Source organism: Moschus berezovskii, chromosome 24 (genome assembly GCF_049115385.1).
Source record: "Moschus berezovskii isolate FMDL1 chromosome 24, NW_MosBer_1.0, whole genome shotgun sequence".
Classification (NCBI taxonomy): domain Eukaryota; kingdom Metazoa; phylum Chordata; class Mammalia; order Artiodactyla; family Moschidae; genus Moschus; species Moschus berezovskii.
Window position 1 is genome coordinate 45,045,996 of NC_142483.1, and position 21,158 is coordinate 45,067,153.

The 21,158-nt window shown below is 43.1% G+C and overlaps 1 protein-coding gene across 6 annotated transcripts; it reads left to right on the plus strand.

Annotated features, from left to right (window-relative positions):
- The first annotated feature begins 1,748 nt into the window (after positions 1–1,748).
- Positions 1,749–20,130, plus strand: LOC129548082 (uncharacterized). Of its 6 annotated transcripts, none has more exons than XM_055414483.2 (4): positions 1,749–1,828; positions 2,032–2,067; positions 10,736–10,862; positions 12,811–20,130. In XM_055414483.2, the coding sequence occupies exons 3-4, from the start codon at positions 10,829–10,831 to the stop codon at positions 14,262–14,264; spliced, it is 1,488 nt and encodes a 495-aa protein (XP_055270458.2). In that variant the 5' UTR covers positions 1,749–1,828; positions 2,032–2,067; positions 10,736–10,828; the 3' UTR covers positions 14,265–20,130. The 6 variants fall into 6 exon arrangements, with proteins under 6 accessions (XP_055270458.2, XP_088688102.1, XP_055270452.2 ...); XM_088831976.1 differs by adding an exon at positions 6,302–6,455 and having other exon boundaries at positions 1,752–2,067; XM_055414477.2 differs by having other exon boundaries at positions 1,752–2,067; positions 10,696–10,862.
- The last annotated feature ends 1,028 nt before the right edge of the window (positions 20,131–21,158 follow it).

Consider the following 21,158-nt stretch of genomic DNA (forward strand, 5'->3'; position numbering starts at 1 on the left):
AAAGACCCTGATGCTGGGAAAGCTTGAAGGCAGGAGGAGGAGGAGACAACAGAGGATGAGATGGTTGCCTGGCATCACCGACTCAATGGACATGAGTTTGAGCAGGCTCTGGGAGCTGGTGATGGACAGGGAAACCTAGCATGCAGCAGTCCATGGAGTCGCAAAGAGTTGGATGTGACAGAGCAACTGAACTGAACTGATCATAGTCCAAGAAGCAAAGTGCAAACACAAGGTATTACAATACACAACTGATGTTTTCCCATTGAGACATTTTCACTATAGCTTTACTCTCCAAACTTTATTGTGCATTCCTATCAGTAAATTTAATGCCAATGACTGAAAAACAGGCCCTTTGTAACTCTAAAAGGTACTTAGAGAAATATCAGACTTTTCTTCTTGTTATCTCTGGTGGCTTAGTTGGTAAAGCATTTGCCTGCAATGTAGGAGACCCGAGTTCTAATCCCTGGGTCGGGAAGATCCCCTGGAGAAGGAAATGGCAAACCACTGCAGTATACTTGCCTGGAAAATTCCATGGATGGAGGAGCCTGGTAGGCTACAGTGCGTGGGGTCGCAAAGAGTCGGGTTCGACTGAGCGACTTCACTTTCACTTATACTCTTCCCAGACTCTGTCAGTTTCTGGGTATTAGAAGGAAGCCAGAAATTACAGGGAATTAGGACGACAGGGGGACAGGCTCAACATATTTCAGGTGAGCAACCATTGGAGACAACCTTGGTCCAGACACTGATAGAAAAGATAGAGAAAACAATACTCCTCCCACCTCCTGGGAGAGCCACTGGCCCTCCAGAAAGCCTCTTCTGAGGAATTAGGAAACATCCCCTCATTAATGAAGTTCTGCATGCTTACTCTGTAGATACGTCAGTGTATGGAACACTGGTGTTATTGGAGCACAGAGTAATCTGCTAGATCATCTCAGGAAAGATTAGGCTTAACTGTGGCAAACCTCCAATAACAGATGGAGACATCGTGGAGGCCTCATATGTGAAGAGAATTTACAAGTTCCTTGGAGTATCAGGGCTCAGCTCCTTTTTGGCTCTCTCCCTATTGTCCAACTATCAGTAAGGAATTTAAGTATCTGATCGCCGAAGAATTGATGCTTTTGAACTCTGGTGTTGGAGAAGACTCTTGAGAGTCCCTTATACTGCAAGGAGATTCAACTAGTCCATTCTAAAGGAGATCAATCCTGGGTGTTCATTGGAAGGACTGATGCTAAAGCTGAAACTGCAATACTTTGGCCACCTCATGCGACGAGTTGACTCACTAGAAAAGACTCTGATGCTGGGAAAGGTTGGGGGCAGGAGGAGAAGGGGACGACAGAGAATGAGATGGCTGGATGGCATCACCGACTCTGTGGACATGAGTTTGAGTGAACTCTGGGAGTTGGTGATGGACAGGGAGGCCTGGCGTGTTGTGATTCATGGGGTTGCGGAGAGTCGGACACGACTGAGCGACTGAACTGAACTGAAGTCCTCAGAGACATTATGGGTCTTCGTTGATGCGCAAGGGCTTTCTCTAGTTGTGGTGGGAAGGCGTTTCACCGTGGGAGGAACAGAAGGCAGGCGTCCAGTCGGTTAGGTGCGGGGTGTGGGGACAAGCCTCTGGGCTGGGCTCAAGAGGCCTCCCAGCAGGGCACTGGGACCCGGGAGAAGCCGAGAAGTTGGCCCTCCCAACTTCCTAGAGAGGCCCGGAAAGGCCCGGAGAGGCCTTGCGCATGCGCAGTACGGAGCAACAGAGAGCCGGGCTGGAAGAGTGTGGAGTAGGGTGGGTCGAGCAGGCAGGGCACTGAGAGTTTTGCGGCCTCTGGAGTTGGTGAGCGGGGCGACGGTGGAGGCGGTGGGGGCTACTGTGCGGGTGCGGAGTTCCCCGAGGAGTAGGGGGTGAGGATCGGCCTGGAGGCTGCACCCTGACAAGGATCTGGCTTTGGAGATCAGCCAGCTGGGATCCTTCGCTGCTCCGGGCGTCCGGGGCGCGAATTTGAAGTAATGGTTTCTGAATTTTATCTCCTCTGCCAGTTATGCAAACAAAGCATATTCATCACAGATAATTAGGTGAGTCGGGTGACGTAAGAAAAGGAAGAGTAATCACAATCCGTTAATTAAAGAGTCTTCCTGACTCTTTAAAATTTGTACATGATTTCGCGAACTCTTATACGAGTATATTTTTTATTAGAGAACAGGCGCCTACTATTGTTTTAATTTTTTTGGTATTATAGCAAAACAGTTGTAATAAATTTTCAGGTATCATGGTAAATGTTGCCATTTTAACCATTTGAATTGTATAATTCAGTGGTATTAAGTACATTCATACTATTCCTTTCTGAAAATGATGTCTTCAGTTTCTGGAATGCATTTAATATATTGGTTAAAATTGTTGCCAGCATTGTGACGCCACTGAGTCACATATTTGCAGCTATAATTAAACATTTTGTTTGCAGTTTCCTGTAGTAGATATTGCATGAAGCTGTAAATTGAGCAAGTGACATTTGTGCAGAAAAATACTAAAAGCTTCATTAGGGTGATTATTTCTGTTTTCAAAATAAAGAGAGTAGTATGTATAAAATGCAGTTTTTAAACACAAGTAACAGCACTAACCTAAAACCACGCTAATGTCTTCTGACTTACATAGACCTAAGAAAATATTCTCCTTACTAAGTTAAGAGTAGTGGCAAGGAAAAGAACACTGTTCTTTTTCAAATTGTTTGGACTTTTGTTATGAACTGGAGTTGTTGGTCTCCTTAATAAAAGTTGAAATTCAGTCAAGGCTTTACTGGAATTTATGCGGCAGCAGGAGGGAGTGAAAACAAGTTAACAGGTTCCTTTGTTTCCTAGTGGGTGAGGGGGGTTCCTTACACGGAATGAGGGTAGAAGTGCTGGAGGGGTGGCTTAGGTGGTCTACATCACCTTCTTGGTGATGCTGTGTGCAGGGGTGCTTGGGCAATACTTTGCTTTTGCTCCCAGCTCCTCAGAAGTGGCAGTTGGGTTTTTGGTCTTTTTGTAGGTTATGTTCATAATATGCCCCAACTGCAAAAGTGCAGAGTTATTTTTAGACCCTTATAGTTTCTTTGTATTTTGTTGCTGGAGGAAATGTTTGTTCAGGTGCAAGCACTGCAACAAAGAGTCCGAAGTCCCAGCCTGCCTCAGTTCCAAACTAAAAACTCCTTAATGTTAGATCTCTTATTTTGCAAGTAAGTAACTTGCTCAAGGATTTCAGGGAATTTCCCTTTGTTACTGTTAGGGTCCAGAGTTGCCCTTCTCTCAAAGGAACGGAGGACACTCACGATAATGCAAGACACACAGCAAGGTTTATTTCCAGCTAGCTGGGGTCCAAGTGTCTGCCGGACACAGCGGGTTTCAACAAGGACTCTGAGCACTCTAAGCCAAGGGTTTATATAGCATTTTCAAACCATCAGTTCAGTTCAGTCGCTCAGTCGTGTCCGACTCTCTGCAACCCCATGAATCACAGCACGCCAGGCCTCCCTGTCCATCACCAACTCCCAGAGTTCACTCAAACTCATGTCCACAGAGTCGGTGATGCCATCCAGCCATCTCATTCTCTGTCGTCCCCTTCTCCTCCCGCCCCCAACCTTTCCCAGCATCAGAGTCTTTTTTAGTGAGTCAACTCGTCGCATGAGTTGCCAAAGTATTGCAGTTTCAGCTTTAGCATCAGTCCTTCCAATGAACACCCAGGATTGATCTCCTTTAGAATGGACTGGTTGGATCTCCTTGCAGTATAAGGGACTCTCAAGAGTCTTCTCCAACACCACAGTTCAAAAGCATCAATTCTTCGGTGATCAGCTTTCTTCACAGTCCAACTCTCACATCCATACACGACCACAGGAAAAACATAGCCTTGACTAGACGGACCTTTGTTGGCAAAGTAATGTCTCTGCTTTTTAATATACTATCAAGGTTGGCCATAACTTTCCTTCCAAGGAGTAAGCGTCTTTTAATTTCATGGCTGCAATTAGCATCTGCAGTGATTTTGAAGACCAAAAAAATAAAGTCTGACACTGTTTCCACTGTTTTTCCATCTATTTCCCATGAAGTGATGGGACCAGATGCCATGATCTTTGTTTTCTGAATGTTGAGCTTCAAGCCAACCTTTTCACTCTCCTCTTTCACTTTCATCAAGAGGCTTTTGAGTTCCTCTTCACTTTGTGCCATAAGGGTAGTGTCATCTGCATATCTGAGATTATTGATATTTCTCCCGGCAATCTTGATTCCAGCTTGTGCTTCTTCCAGCCCAGCGTTCCTCATGATGTACTCTGTATATAAGTTAAATAAGCAAGGTGACAATATACAACCTTGACGTACACCTTTTCCTATTTGGAACCAGTCTGTTGTTCCATGTACAGTTCTGACTGTTGCTTCCTGACCTGCATACAGGTTTCTCAAGAGGCAGGTCAGGTGGTCTGGTATTCCCATCTCTTTCAGAATGTTCCACAGTTTATTGTGATCCACACAGTCAAAGGCTTTGGCATAGTCAATGAAGCAGAAAGAGATGTTTTTCGGAAACTCTCTTGCTTTCTCCATGATCCAGCGGATGTTGGCAATTTGATCTCTGGTGCCTCTGCCTTTTCTAAAACCTGCTTGAACATCTGGGAGTTCACGGTTCACATATTGCTGAAGCCTGGCTTGGAGAATTTTGAGCATGGCTTTACTAGCGTGTGAGATGAGTGCAATTGTGCAGTAGTTTGAGCATTCTTTGGCATTGCCTTTCTTTGGGATTGGAATGAAGACTGACCTTTTCCAGTCCTGTGGCCACTGCTGAGTTTTCCAAATCTGCTGGCATATTATTGAGTGCAGCACTTTCACAGCATCATCTTTCAAGATTTGAAATAGCTCAACTGGAATTCCATCACCTCCACTAGCTTTGTTTGTAGTGATGCTTTCTAAGGCCCACTTGACTTCACATTCCAAGATGTCTGGCTCTAGGTCAGTGATCACGTTATCGTGACTATCTTGGTCATGAAGATCTTTTTTGTGCAGTTCTTCTGTGTATTCTTGCCACCTCTTCTTAATATCTTCTGCTTCTGTTAGGTCCATACAATTTCTTTATCAAGCCCATCTTTGCATGAAATGTTCCCTTGGAATGTCTAATTTTCTTGAAGAGATCTCTTGTTTTTCCTATTCTGTTGTTTTCCTCTATTTCTTTGCATTGATCGCTGAGGAAGTCTTTCTTATCTCTCCTTGCTATTGTTTGGAACTCTGCATTCAGATGCTTATATCTTTCCTTTTCTCCTTTGCTTTTTGCTTCTCTTCTTTTCACAGCTATTTGTAAGGCCTCCTCGTAGTAGCTTCAAAACACCCACACACAGTAATCTTTTACACACAGTAATTTTCCACACTCTACACACGTATATCTCTGGCTTGCGTCACATCCTGGTGGTTTAACGAGATAAGCCCACCCTGGCCCTCTGACTTATTTGCCTGATCTCTGTGTCACAACCACCCACATTCTGGTGTTTAAGATTAACTTTTTTTCAGGTTTTTCTTAGCTCTCCCTTTCCCAAGTCATGCACCCAGCAGAAATCATTTACTGAGTACATGACTTGAGACGGGGAGCCCCCAAAGGTGGTCGTTCTTATGTTAAGTCATCCTTACATTACACACATAAATATCTGTTCATATCAGGAACTGACAAATGAAACTGCTTTGATATGTGGTTCTTAACGCTGAAGAAAGGCAGACAGCTTTTGGTTCAAAATGTAAGCCCAAAATGACTTGGGACTGCTTTGAAGATCAATGTCTATGTGTACTCACAAGTAAGGGAAACTGACAAAAACTGAAAAATGGTAACTGTGCCACAGTTCTGTGACTCCTGGTATCCAGGAATGTCAGTATGTGAGCATTCTGTAATGTCATGCTCCAGAGCAAAAATACAGAAGGTGTAATAAAATGTAACTCATTAGTTTATAATCTTCAGTGTTTTTAATATTACAAATGGTCTGAAAAAGGTCCCTCAAATGAGTCATGTGCTCTAGATTGGATTTTTTTTTTTTTTTCAGTCCCTGTGTGCAGCTAGCAGGATCTTAGTTCCCTAACCAGGGATTGAAACTGTGTCCTCAGGAGTGAAAGTGCCGAATCCTAACCATTGAACTACCAAGGAGTTCCCTAGATGGAATTTTTGAGCTTATACTTTCCTTTGCCTGATTTTAGGCATCTTAGCCTCCTTGATTGTTTTATTTTGCTACATAGCACCTCACACTGCCTTTTATCTTATTGTCTGTCTTCTTACAAGCTACTTAACGTTAGTGCATTTTGTCTGCTTTATTCACTGCAGAGACCATGGTGTCTAAGAAGGTAGTCATGTCCTACTCTAGCCTACCAGGCTTCTCTGTCCATGGAATTTTCCAGGCAAGAATACTGGAGTAGGTTGCCATTTCATCCTCCAGGGGATCTTCCCAACCCAGGGATCACCCACATCTACTGCATTGGTAGGTGAATTCTTTACCACTGTGCCACCTGGGTAGCCCCTATTCAATACCCTTATTGCCATGTTAATCCTTAGTATATAGACATTACTATTTCTAGATAGAAATAAGCACAGTAACAACTCAAACTTCAGTTTGAAAACCTTTTTATTTTGAATAATTTTAGACTCACAGAGACTATCAGAATTTTGTAGAGTTTTGTTGTGTCTTTACCTGGTATACCTAAAGGCAATGGCATGCATAACCATAGGACAGTCATCAAATTTGAGACATTTCCAGTGGTCCAGTACTAGTAATTAAACTATTGATTTATCTAGAGCTCCTGACTAGCTAGCTAATGTTCTTTTCCTGTTTCAGAATCCAGTCTAGAATCCCTCCTTCCATTTAATTGTCATGTCTCCTAGCTCCCTTTCAGTCTGTGACAGCTCCTCAGTTTTACTTGTTTTCCACAATCTTGACATTTTTGAAGTATTTTACATTTGTAATTTTAGACTGACCCTCTCGATTTGGTTTTGTCAGATGTTCTCCTGCTTAGATTGAGCTTGATGTCCATATGTCTTCTTACTGGTGATATTACTCTTGATCCAGTATTTCTGCCAAGGATTAATGATTGTAAAGTTTCTGTCTTTCCTTTGTAATTAGCAATTATTTTGAGGTAGACACTTTGAGACTTTGCATAGAAATACGCTTTTCCTACTAATTAGCATGTTTTGGTGGATCTTGCCTACAGCAGTTATTATTGTGATGTTCTCCTGAGAGCTTTTCATGTTTTGTGTTTTTCTTCTACATTTATTAACTGGAATCCTTTGTGAGGAAGAGTTATGCCTTCTCTCCCACTTGTTTATTTACTTAATTATATCAGTTACATCAGTGTGTGATGTTGGGTGTTTATTTGGGGAGTATATTGAGGTGTGTTGTTATTTATTTTGTGGCATAAATTATTCTAACTTTAGCCATTGGGCGTCTTTCATGTTGGCTCCTGTTTCCCTTTACATGTTCCCATCCTTTTTTGTGTCTTCCTCTGATTTTCAGGCACCACAAGATACTCGTCTTATATTTTCACCTCCCCAGACCTTGAATCAATATTTCTGCAAGTATTCTTGGTTTCATTTTTTGTAGAAGTGGTATTGAGAAATCAAATTTTGGGCATTAGATTGAGTTCATTTCTAAATTGGTATAAATAAAATTTTAACATTTAAATGTGTACTAGAAGCAGTTTTGCTTTAGTTTCTAATTGTCTTAGAAACTAGTTAGCATATTATCAGTGTATAAAATAAACCTTATGTACCCTCTCACTGGGGGCTTCCCTGGTGGCTCAGTTGGTAAAGAATCTGCCTATAATGCAGGAGACCTGAGTTTGATCCTTGGGTTGGGAAGAGCCCCTGGAAAAGGCAGTGGCAACCCACTCCAGCATTCTTGCCTGGAGAATGCCCATGGACAGAGGAACCTGGCAGGCTGCAGTCTATGGGATTGCAAAGAGTTGGACATGACTGAGTGACTAAACAGCACACATCCTCTCACCAGCAAGAAAAACACAAGAATAAGAGACTGCTTATTTAAGTGGATTTTAAAAGGAAGTCAGAATTACTTTGTATTAAAGCAAAATGACAGAAAGAAGAAAATATTCCTGAAAACTGCCCAGGGATTTCCCTGGTTCTCTTCCAGGCCATTTTCATTTAGGAATGAAGCTGAGTGAAGGGATGAAGCTGGGGAGAAGAGGCCTGATCCATCTCAGGTTGCTCCCCAGCCTGGGGGCTCCCATTTGTGGTGTCATCTTAACAAGTTGATGTTTTCTTCTGTCCTCAAAAGCTGGTTGGGATCTGGGAGGAACCCAGAGGCATTAGAATATCTGAATTTAATTGGGCAGTCTCAGCTCACTGGCCTCCATCTTTATTGACTGTGCTGTGAGGCTTTCATTCAGACTTTGAAAGGCCCAGGAGATCATTAGCTTTTTTTGTGTGTGTGCTTCTCTTTCCTTCACCACAACCCAGTGATAGTATGTTGGCTTGACTGCATCAGAGCAAGTGGACCCAAGTTGGTTTGGTAGCAATGTCTGTTTTCTTTCTGTGTGTCTGGTACACGGGCCCCTTTCTTTTGATTATAACACCTCAGCCTGGGGAGAACTACTGTCCCCACTCTCAGTCCATGTGCTTCTGAGGTTTTGATGCATTCAATTCCCCTTCCAGGACATTCCAGCGGCAGACAGTGACTCAGGTATGACCCATCAGAGCATTTTATCACCTCGTCACAGTGACTGGTTCACAAAGAGATGTGTTAGCCAGGCCAGGCTTAACTCTGGGACTTTGATAAATAGAAATTTAAAGAAAGCTCTTTCTCAAAGTCTTAATCTGGTTAGGCTGCTGTAACAGAATGCCATAGACTGGATGCCTTATGAGCAACAGAAATTTATTTCTCATAGTTCTAGAGACTGGAAAGTCCACTGTCAAGGTGCTGGCAGATTAGGTGTCTGGTGGGAACCTGCTTCCTGGTTCATAGATGGCCTTCTTGCTTTGTCCTCTCATGGCAGAAACGGTCATTAGCTTTTATCCACGTTCATGGTTGCAGAGGCTGGGCTCAAAGGACTGTATTCTTTTGCCATATACATGGGCAGTTGCCATCATTTTTCTGCTGGTCCTTGGCATCATCTCTTTACAAATACTTCACTGACCTCCTTGGACATTTCTGTAGCAGCTGCTTCACAGCAGGTCAGCTTGGAGGCTTACATTTGGTGCTTATTTCACTAAGATATGTCAGTGCTTTATGTTACCTGCTGGTATGTTTCTTCAAAATACTTCTCTCTGGCCTCCAGCTCATTGTCTTGAGTCTTACTCCTGGGTTTTTCTTCACCTGAGCATCTTTCTCTTCCCCAGTCTGTTGTGCAAATCTATTTGGCAAAGGCCTGCCTTTTTCTTTCATAGCAAAGCTTCATTTCTCTGCCAAAACTTCAACATCCTCATCATGCGCGATCCCAAAGTAGTTCTTCACTTGACTCTCCATGACCCTGTAACAGCACTGCAGTTTCTTTTATCTGGGTGGTGACAAGCATTCCGGTGTGAGCCTTCTTCCCATTTCAGTTGACAGTCATCTCTTATCAGTCCTCCCAGCGCTCACCGAGTCCAGGAGACATTGACTAGGTATTGGTTTGTAGCAAATGTAGGAGTTGATGGTCTCTGTTTTAATCATGGATGAGGATAGTGATTTTTTAAAAATTTGCTTAAAAGTGGTGGGAGTTGGAGGGTTCCATGCTCTCAGGGGAAGCTAGCTGTCATGTATGATTTGCTACACAGAGCAGCGGGGCCAATTTGCAACAGGTGCCAAAGCCTGCTGTCCATATAATTTTCATATATGGACTGAGGTAGAGGTGTAACCTCGTTTTTTTGTATGTGTATATCCAGTTGTTTCAGCACCATTTGTTGAAAGGTGTATTCTTTCCCCTGTGAGTAGTCTTGGGACTTCCATAAAAAATAAGTTGACGGGGATTTTGCTGGTGGTCCAGTGTCTGGGACTCCATGCCCCCAATACAGGGGGCGCGGGTTTGATCCTTAGTCAGGGAACTGGATCCTACATGCTGCAACTAAGACCCAGTGCAGCCAAATAAAATACATACATAAATTTAAAATACATTTAAAAAGTAAGTGATCTTAGGAGACTTCCCTGGTGGTCTAGTGGTTAAGACTCTGTCCTTCCAATGCAGAGGACATAGGTTCAATCCCTGTTGCGGAACTAAGATCCCACATGCTATGCAGTGCAGCTGGAAGAAAAAAAATTAACTGTAGATGTTTACTTCTGGACTCTTACCTATTTCACTGATCTATGTGTGTATCACACAGTCCTGATCAGTGCTGTTTTGTCAAATAAGTTTTGAAATTGTGAAGTGTGAGTTCTTCAACTTAATTATGTTTTTCAAGTTTTTTTTTTTTTCATTGTGCTGGAATCCTTGAATTACCAGTGAATTTTCCAGATGGTCAGGCCCCAGGTGAGCTTCCTGGGTTCCAAGTCTATGGCCCAGGAATAGCATGACCTCATCTCCAGGGCTCTGGCCCATTCAGAGTCTGCTCCTGTGACTTCTCTACCTAACTGCCTCCCCTGGATTTGGTCCCATCCACTGAGTTCATGGACTGTTATCTTACCCTGAACTTGTCCTTTTATTAATGTGTCCTCCCAGCTTCTTTCTGTCCCCCAACCCCTTTGACCACCAGGGTCTCAACCCTGTTTTGGTACCCTTGTTGACTCTGCCCCTCAGGCTGCGAATGTCCCTGAGAAGTAGAAGCTTATCATTCCAGGAGGCTGCAGAGTTGGAGTTTCTATCTGTGAACTATACTCTGAAGAAGTGGAAAGGTACAGCACTCAGCCAGAGAGCCCTGTACTGGAACATCATGCTGGAAAATTGCTGCAGCCTGGCCCCATTGGGTAATGACTCTGTTCCATAATAACTTAAAATCTGCCTTCTTTACATTTTTTTTGCTATGTTCTTATTCTTTTAATTATGAAAATATAAAGAGAATGGAGAGAATAGTATAATGAATCTTTCTACATCATCACTCACTTTGATAGTTATTAACATTCTCTGTACTTCCTTACTAATTGAAGTGAGCTGGTTTAGTTAAGAGTTTGTAGTTGGAAGGAATAGAGAGCCATTTAGTTACTATAAGTCATGAGCTGAGTTACTTAGAATAAGACTGAAGGATTGGAAACCCTGAACAGACTCACTAGCTAGACCAGGCTTTGGGAAACAAAGCTTTGTGGGGACATGGGAGCCTCAGCAGCAGAAAAGTGACAGTGAAAGTTGCTCAGTCGTGTCCAACTCTTTGTGACCCTATGGACTATACAGTCCATGGAATTCTCTAGGCCAGAATACTGGAGTAGGTAGCCTTTCACTGCTCCAAGGGATCTTTCCAACCCAACAACAGAAGTGAAAGGGTTTTTACGGCAGTGTTAGAAGACAGCTGTGTCCTGTGTATCTGTTTTTCTGCTCCCACTGATGGCCATTCTCTTTACTCTGAATCTTTTCTCCCCTTCCTCTTTCTTAATTAGACTTCCTATTTCCTCATATGTTCTGTTTGCTGTGGTTCCTGATGGATTTCTTCTCTCCATGCATCATTTCAACTTGAGCTACTACTTGTAATTTCCTTCATTTTGTCCTACTTTCAGTTCAGAATTTATGTAGAAAGGGACTCCATTGGTGGTTCAGCCATTAAATATATTTCTCTGGGCAGAACTTTGTTCCAGGTCACCCAGAGCTGATGACTACTCTATAAGCTGCTCTTGGGTCTGGTGCTTGGCCCTGGTCCAGTCACCTAGTCCTGGTCCTCCTCCATCCTGGGATGATCTGGGTTGCTTTGCACAAAACATGGTTTTCTCAGCTTCCCCTTCAGAAAGACTAGGGCAGGGCTGCTTCCTGAAAGGGGCTGTTGTCAGAGGAGGTTCTGGGGTTGACCAGTCTAGGACTGTAGCCTACTCCAGAGAGGGTGGGCTTAGAATTAAAGGACCAGATACCTTTCATTTTCCATATGCTGAGATGATATGATAGCTTGTGGTCTGGTTAAGATGTGATTTAAAGGAACCAATATTTTTGTGTTTACCTTTGACTATGGATGCCCTGCCTTTCCCAGCTTTTATATTAAATTCCAGAATTCAAAAGCAAATACTCAGCTGTTCAGTCTCATTATGATTCCAGGTTATCAAGCTACAAAACATATACTTTGATTTGTATTTCAAATCATGGCCTTTGTTAATTTTCGTAGGAGTGCCTACTGGCACCTCCTAGTCCAGTGCTCCAGAGACTAGGATGTCGCCAATTTTAGAGCTCTACTCTCTCCTTCAGTACTTTTTCCCAGCCTTTTTGAACCCATAGCTCCTCCAGATATCGTTACTATTCTTTCATACCAGAATCACTCCTTTTTGTACACTTTTTCCTGATCATGCCCTCGTAATACATATTTCCATTCAGCTCTCATGTTTGCCCACATCATTTCTCATATTTGGTGTAAAGTATTTACCACCGCTGTCCTCAACATCTTTACTGTGAACTGTGGAGCCATACAGTGTTATGGTTGGAGCGGACCCGAGAGTTCATCATTTTACTAAGGAGACACCACATCTAAGTGACTTCTGGGAGATCACACTGTGCTTTACAGTCTGGTCTCTTGCCTTTCAATTGGCCTTCTCACCTGGCCGTGCTGGCTCCACATCCCTCTGTCCTGATAGCTCTGTTTTTTCCCTCCTGTTCTCAATGTGTCTCCTTATTCCTTACCCTCAATGTGATTTTTTTTTTTTTACACTATATAGATTCCTGACAGTTCATTTCCTCAATAGGACGAGAAGTGAGTGACAGTTGTTTTCTTCTGTCTTTTGGCAGCAGGTGAAAACAGGATGGCAAGTTCACAGTTGTTTCCGAAGCAGGATATTTCTGAAGAGGCGAAGTCAGCTGACAGGACCTCAGGCATACTCTGTGGACTGATTCTTGGAGGACCAGAGGCTGGGGCCACCTGTGAAGAAACTTTAGAGAAACTAAAAGGTCAACCCTCAGATGAAGAAGGAACCAGACTGGAAAGTGATTTCTTAGAAATAACACAAGAGGATAAAAAGAAATCCACAGAGCATCGGTATGATGAGTATAAGGAACTTAAGGGACATCTAGATCTGTCCTCCGGTCTCTCAGAACATCAAGGAGTTCTGAAGGGACAGAAATCGTATCACTGTGATGAATGTGGCAAAGCTTTTAATTGGAGTTCGCATCTCATTGGGCATCAGAGAATCCACACTGGAGAGAAACCATATGAGTGTTCTGAGTGTGGCAAGACCTTCAGGCAGACCTCTCAGCTCATTGTCCACCTCAGAATCCATACAGGGGAAAAACCTTATGAATGCAGTGACTGTGGAAAGACCTATCGCCACAGCTCCCATCTCATTCAACACCAGAGACTTCATACTGGGGAGAAACCGTATAAATGTAATGAATGTGGAAAAGCTTTCAATGAAAGTTCCAAACTCTTTGACCACCAGAGAACTCATACTGGGGAGAAACCATACGGATGCAATGAGTGTGGAGCACTCTTTAGTCGGAATAAAAGCCTTATCCGCCATCAGGTACTTCACACTGGTAAGAAACCTTACAAGTGTGATGAGTGTGGGAAAGCTTTCTGTTCTAACAGAAATCTTACTGACCATCAGAGAATCCACACTGGGGAGAAGCCTTACGAGTGTAATGAATGTGGCAAGGCCTTCAGTCGAAGTAAATGTCTTACCCAACATCAGAGTCTCCACACTGGGAAAAAACCATACAAGTGTAGCAAATGCGTGAAAGCCTTCAATCAGCTCTCTCAACTTGCTGACCATGAGCGAATTCATACTGGAGAAAAACCTTTTGAATGTAATGTGTGTGGTAAGGCGTTCAGTCTGAGTAAATGTCTCACTAGACATCAGCGGCTTCACACTGGTGAAAAGCCCTATAAATGCAATGATTGTGGAAAATCCTTCAATCAAAACTCATACCTCATTATTCATCAGCGAATTCACACTGGTGAGAAACCTTATGAATGTAATGAATGTGGAAAGGTCTTCACTCATAATTCTAGCCTTATGGTACATCAGAGAACCCATACTGGGGAGAAGCCCTATAAATGCAAAGATTGTGAGAAAGCCTTTCGTGATAGCTCACAACTCACCGTGCACCAAAGAGTTCATACTGGAGAGAAACCTTATGAATGTATCGAGTGTGGGAAAGCCTTTAGTCAGCGTTCTACTTTCAATCACCACCAGCGAACTCACACTGGAGAGAAGCACTCAGGTCTGGCTCGGTCTGTTTCTTAAGACATGATTCTCTAAGATAGCAAGAAACTTTAGGTTAAGGTTTCTATATAAGAATGTTCATCTTGATCTCTACTTGGAACCACTTGTTCCATGTGTACCATCCCAGGACTTCCCTGGTGGTCCAGTGGTTAAGGCTCTGAGCTCCCAAAATGGGGAGCATGAGTTTTGATTCCTGGTTTGGGAATGAAGATTCCACATGCCACACAGTGTGGCTACCATAAAGAAAAAACATTAGAAAAAAAAAATATGGACCATTTCCAAATGCTTGCTGCTAGTCTCAAAGGCGGGAGAGTTAGAGTTACAGTGCAATCCTCCTCTTGGGGACTACATGTTTCATGTGCTTATAGGTTTCCTTTTTCTTTTTCTTTTTTTGGCAGCATCAGGCAACTTGGGGGATCTTGGTTCCCCCACCAGGGATAGAACCTGTGCCCTCAGAAATGAAGGCACACAGTCCTGGACTGCTTGAACCACTGGACCGCCAGGGAATTCCCTTTCACTTTTTAAAAGAATTAACATCTAACTCAGTTATGCATGCCACAATCATATTCTCAAGGATAGAGATATTTCATTATTCTATTCCACCTCCTCCATTTTACCATTTATATAAAGTCATCCTCTGAGACTGAGTCATTCTTCCTACCTCTTGAGTGTGGCCCTTTTAAAGCTTGCTTTAATCTAGACCTTACCACTTGTGTTCTCTACGAAGAAAAACTTTTCTTCCTGTTTGCCAGTCTGTGTCCCTTGAACCTTTAAGATCCAGGACTTTCTTTTTTTAAAGTGTTTTACTTTGGAAACTCCCAGGTTCCAGGGGAAACCCCATATGAACACACGGGTCCAGCCCTCAACTCTGATTTGAAGGTGGGCTTCCCTGGTGGCTCAGAGGTTAAAGCTTCTGCCTCCAATGCGGGAGACCCAGGTTCGATCCCTGGGTTGGGAAGATCCCCTGGAGAAGTAAATGGTAACCCACTCCAGTATTCTTGCCTGGAGAATCCCATGGATGGAGAAGCCTGGTAGGCTACAGTCCACGGGGTCGCAAAGAGTCGGACACGACTGAACGGAACGGAACGGAACGGTCATATCTTAAGTAGAAACTCTTGTCTTTTGAATGTTTTAATTTATTATATTCTGGTTCTGCTCATATCCTACCACACTGAGATTTGGGGGTACAGGTCCAGCACTGCTCATAACTCTGAGCTGACCACCAGCAGCAGCAGTAGGTTCTCAATAGAAATGAATGTCCGTGCTTCCTAGGAAAGCACTCAGGCTCTTGGTTGGAGGAAAAGGAGCTACATTTGAAAGCTCTACCTCAATTTCTATTGGCTATTGCTAGTATTTTAAAAGTTAACTGATTAAAAAAAAAATTTTACCTGGATCCAGTTACCTCATTTAATTAAGTTTGGTTTGAAGAATTTTTTAGTTTCATTTCCTAGCTTTTCTAGGTATACAGTAAGATGGTAATGATTAGTGTTCTCTTAATTTTCAATCTGTATGCCACTTATGTCGAACATCAGCACGAATATTAAAAAAAAAAAAAAAGGTTGAACAGTGAATAACAGGCATACTCCATGTCTTGTTCCTAATTTTCAGAAAGGTTTTTCAGCATGTCACAGTTGTATATGTGGTTCACCCTCATTGTTTCTGATAAATACTGTGTTAAGGAAGTTTTCTTCTATTCCTATTTTTAGAAGCAGCAATATGTTATAGTGGTAAAGAGCGCAGATTTTTTGCCTGGAAACCTAGGTTGAAATCCTGCCTCCATCACTTTCTGTAATCTTGGGCAAGCCACTGGACCACAAGGGAAGTCCATTCTAATAAGAACATAAACTCCATCATGAGTGCCCTTCCTTTTGTCTTCCATGTGTAAAATGGAGCTACCTCATAGGACCTTGAGGATAAAACTCATTTATAAGTGTAAGGCACTCGGAACAGTACTTGACATGTAGTGTACACATACTGTAGGAAGTTATCATACTTTAGTTATTAGGAATGGATGCTAAGTTCTATTAAAAACTTTAAAAATCTTGGTAAAATTTCATAGGTCTTATCCTTTACTCTTTTTGTATCGATTTTATTGGCAGGTTTCCAAATAATTGAAATTTTCTTGCGTTCCTGGAATAAAATCTGTTTTCTTATGGTGATTGTATCTTATTTTTGAAGTACAGAACTAGATTCAATTTGCTTAGCAAAATTAATTTGGGAGTTTTGTTTCTCTTTTATTACCTGGAAGAGTTTGCATAATAAGGGAGATATTCTTTGAAGAGTAAAGATAACTGGGCCTGATCCCTTTTTGGGAAGAAGGGGATTGGGAGGGACATACCTTTAGCAGCTGTCTTAGTTGGAATTGCTGTGATGCTGGAGAAGACTCTTGAGAGTCCCTTGGACTGCAAGGAGATCCAACCAGTCCATTCTAAAGGAGATCAATGCTGGGTGTTCATTGGAAGGACTGATGCTAAAGCTGAAACTCCAATACTTTGGCCTCCTCATGCGACGAGTTGACTCACTGGAAAAGAGTCTGATGCTGGGAAGGATTGGGGTCGGGAGAAGAAGGGGACAACAGAGAATGAGATGGCTGGATGGCATCACCGACTCAATGGACATGAGTTTGAGTGAACTCTGGGAGTTGGTGATGAACAGGGAGGCCTGGCGTGCTGTGGTTCATGGGGTCACAAAGAGTCGGACACGACTGAGCAACTGAACTGAACTGAATGCCATGGAGTGGTGGCTTAACAAACATTTATTCCTCAGAGACTGGGAAATCCAAGATCAAGTTGCAGCATGATAAGGTTCTGGTTCGAATCCTTTGAGTCCTGGCTGCACTCTGCTGCTTCCTTGCTATATCCTCATATTACAGAGAAAGAGAGCAGCTGTCTCTTCCTCTTCTTTTTTTTTTTCCCCAGTATTTATTTATTTGGCTTTACCAGGTCTTAGTTGCGGCACATGGGATCTTTGATCTTTGTTGTAGTTGTAGCATGTGAGATATAGTTCCCTGACCCAGGATGGAATCTGGGCCCTCTGCATTGGGAGTATACAGTCTTAGCCACTGGACCATCAGTGAACCTCTTCTAATAAGAACATTAACTCCATCATGAGTGCTCTACCCACATAAACTAATCGAGTTACATCCCCAAAGCCCAACTCTACATAGGATCACCCTTACGGATTATGGTGATTAGGGCTTTGACACGTGAATTTCAAAAACACAGACATTCAGTCCATACATTCTGCCTCTGACTTCCTGAAATTCAGATCCTTTTCATCTGCAAAATAAATTAATTCCATCCTAAGCAGCCCCAAAATCTTAATTCAGCATTAGCTTTAAAGTCTGAAGTCCAAAGTCTCATCTAAACATTATCTAAGTCAGATATGGGTCAAACTCAAGCCGAGGCAATTCCTCTTCAGCTGTGAACCTGTAAAACCAGACAGGTTATATGCTTCCCAAATACAGCTCTAGGTATTTATAGGATAGACATTAGATGTCGATAAAAACCCACAGTCCGTCCCTCCTTTGTTTCTCTCCTGTGTCTTCTTTAGTATTCACACAGAACATTTCCCTTCTGACATTTGGGGTCACTAAATGTAGGTAATTTTCCCCCACACTGATTCTCTGCAACACCAGCTGGGTGTCCCACAATTTACCCCAGTTCTGACACTGTGGAGACAGTGGCAAACTGCACAGATTAAGGGATTGGTCTCACAGATACACACACACACACCAACTTTAGACACTAGTTCCAAGCCCAGGTTATCACCTGCGCTATTGACCAACCAACTGTAGATCAGAGGTTCCAACAACCCCCTTTTGGGTTTAATTTGCTAGAGTAGTTCACAGAACTCAGGTAAACAGTTTACTTATATTTACTGTTTTTTTATAAAAGGGTATGAGATGGATACATAGAGTAAGATCTGAGAGGGTCCTGAGCACAAGAGCTGCTGTCTTTGTGGAGTTAGGATGTGTCACCCTCTGAGGAGCTCTCTGAACCTGGTATTATTGTTTTTTTATGGAGGCTTCATCATGCAGGCATCTCCATTATCAAGAGAACTGGGTGGGGGCAGGAGGAGCTGAAAATGTCAAGATTTCATCATGGTTTTGTCTTTCTTGTGACCAGCTCTCATCCAGGAGCCTACGCAGAGTTACTTTATTACAATGAAAGATGAGACTTCCTTGGTGGTCCAGTGGTTAAGACTGTGCTCCCAATGCAGGAGGCATGGGTTAGGTTCAATCCTTGGTTGGGGAACTAAGATCCCACAAGCCACACAGTGCAACCAAAAAAAAAAAAAAAAGTAATGTTCCTGTCACTTAGTAAATTACAAAGATTTCAGGAACCCTGAGTCAGGAACCGGGGTCAAAGGCCAAATATTAGAACAAAAGGTGCTCCTCGTGCTCTTACCACTTAGAAATGTACAAGGACCTAAGAGGCTCTGTGCTAGGAACTAGGGGCAGAGACCAATGTATATTATCTCACATTTTAATTCCAAAAAGGAGAAATCCGAAGGGAAAAAGTGTGCTCAGTCCTGAGCAAGTTCAAAACTTAGTTAAATGAGATCTTAAGGCTCAAGAATAATTCTTTTTGCCTCAGTTCTCTGCTTTCCAGGATTAGGGGTGATAGTCCCACCTTCTGGATCCACTGGCTTATATAGAGCTCTAGGGGAGTCTTACTCCCAAACCTAAGAGTGGTTCTGCCCCCGTGGATTCTATGGGAGTTGTCTGGTCTGTCTGAAACTGAAGTGGTAACCCTGATGATCTCAGTCATTTTTAGGGTTATTCTTCCTTTGTCTTGAAGAAGAAGCACACTTTCACACCCTGTCTTCATTTCTCATTTTACAGCTTCAGATGCAGTCATATTGGAAGTTAGGGCTTCAGCCTGTTAATACACAATTCAGTCCAGCAATATCTCCATTCTCCTGCAATATGCCACCAGTGGTAGGCCTCGATCTGCAACAGCCCAGTATCCTCAGAATTACTTGTTTTAAACAAATATTTTGAGAGCACAATAGTACTGTCGTGCAGGCTTAGTAGATGAAGCATGTGAGCTTAGTTGCCCCTCAGCATGTGGGATCCTAGTTCTCCAACCAGGGCTTGAACTTGTGTCCCCTGCATTTTAAGGAGGACTCCCAACCACTGGATCAGTAGGGAAGTCCCTCTCAAGAATTACTTTTCATACACTGTGTTGACATCCTCATTACTGACCTGACCAACAAGCTGGCCTTGACCAGTCTCTACATGAGGTCATAGATCTTATGACACGCCAGAAGGGTTGACAACCCTGATGAGATGCAGGACCTGCTCAAAAGTGCAGTTTCTATGAGCCACCTCAGCGAGTCATCAGAGGAGTATCTCTGATAAAGTCAACCAAAAGCCACTGTCCTTGGCAGCTTCCACCAACAAGAAAGAAGCTGTTAGGCCTGTTCGCCTATCGGAGGCAACAGGTACCAAATGCCCTTTATGTCAGGGTTACCTGCAAGACAGCCATCTATGAATGGGGCTTCTAAAAGCAGCAGACTCTAGAGGTTGTGCTAGATGCGTTGGCATGGGCCTTGTCACTGGGACCAATGATGCTTGCCATCTCTGGAGCTATGTATCGTAGAGACTTACTGTGATAATTGGAGCCTACAGCAACAAGAGACTGCTATTTGGATACATAGGCCCCTTGAGTTTGGGACATGTGAATACCAAAGGCAGCTGCCAGAAACACCACCTTTAAATGGCAACTCCTAGCTGGCTTTTGGCCCTAATGAAAACAGAGCTCCTGACTACCAAAGCCCTGTATGTGACCTTAAGACCTGAGTTGTCCATCCTCACATGAGTACTCACTTATCTTACTAATAAAATAGGACAGGCTTAACAAAATGCTATCATTAATATGACATCCCATATCAAGCCTCAGTGGGATTCCAGGGGTGGGCCAACTCCATGAAGCAGCTGCCTTGCCAGAAAGGGCTGAACAGCCTGCAGAGCGCTCTCATCACTCCCTTAGTGAAGTGCAGCGCACGGCTCAGAGATGTTCCAGTTGATGGTATGGTTTGTGTTTGCACCTTTTCTTTAGTGTTTACACCTTTTCTTTAGTGTTTACACCTTTTGAGACAAAGTGTCCTGGGTTCAGTCAACCAATTCATTGTGAATCCTCCTTACCTCTTTCATCAGTGCTGAGTATAGCTGCTAATGCCTATGAGTGGTTGCTTGCCTGATCCTTCCTGTAGCAAATTACCCACAACATAGTTCATAATTGCTCTCTACAGAGTTGCCTGCTTTGTTTTTTGGGTCTCAAACTTCCTTCTCAGTCCAGAGCTTACTGTGGAACTTAACAATAGAACAGTCATTTTAGGCTTGGGAAGTCATTTCAAGATAAGACAGTCATACTCTCCCCCCAAGGAAAAATCACCAGCAGTCATAAGCAGTTAGAAGTCCAGGAAGATTGAGCAATGACACACCCAGCCCTAACCACGATTTGGGTGGAACATTAACCCAAGGGTGACCAGAATGGACCATAAAAGAAGCCCAGTTTCTCTCTTCCACTTCTGGGTCTCTCCTGCTGCTCCCTTGCAGTGTACTCAATAAGTCTCACTTGGTACACTCACTTCTGACTCAGTAAGTCCTTTTACCACCGAGTTGCTGGCCCATCACCACACCCCTTGACAGTTATCATTCACTATCCCTGCCATCCAACGACACTTGGAATGCAGCAGTAAATAAAAACAGATCCCATAACCTCTCTTTCCCATTCCTATGAACTGACCCAAAGATAGATCCCTTACCCATTATCAATAGAGATTCAGCTCTCCAGGAGAGCCTTCCTGATCCTGTCTTTATCCCTGGATCCAAAGGCATACCATCATCTTTTTGGAGGAAGACAGAGAAGGGCTTTCAGGGGGTTAGGGATGGAGGAAGGATGTGTG

Excerpts from the sequence above, each read along its gene's own strand:
- LOC129548082 (XM_055414477.2), top strand. The coding sequence starts at position 10,703 with ATGTCCCTGAGAAGTAGAAGCTTATCATTCCAGGAGGCTGCAGAGTTG. Across the intron at positions 10,863-12,810 it reads CTGCAGCCTGGCCCCATTGG|CAGGTGAAAACAGGATGGCA; the intron begins GTAATGACTCTG and ends GTCTTTTGGCAG.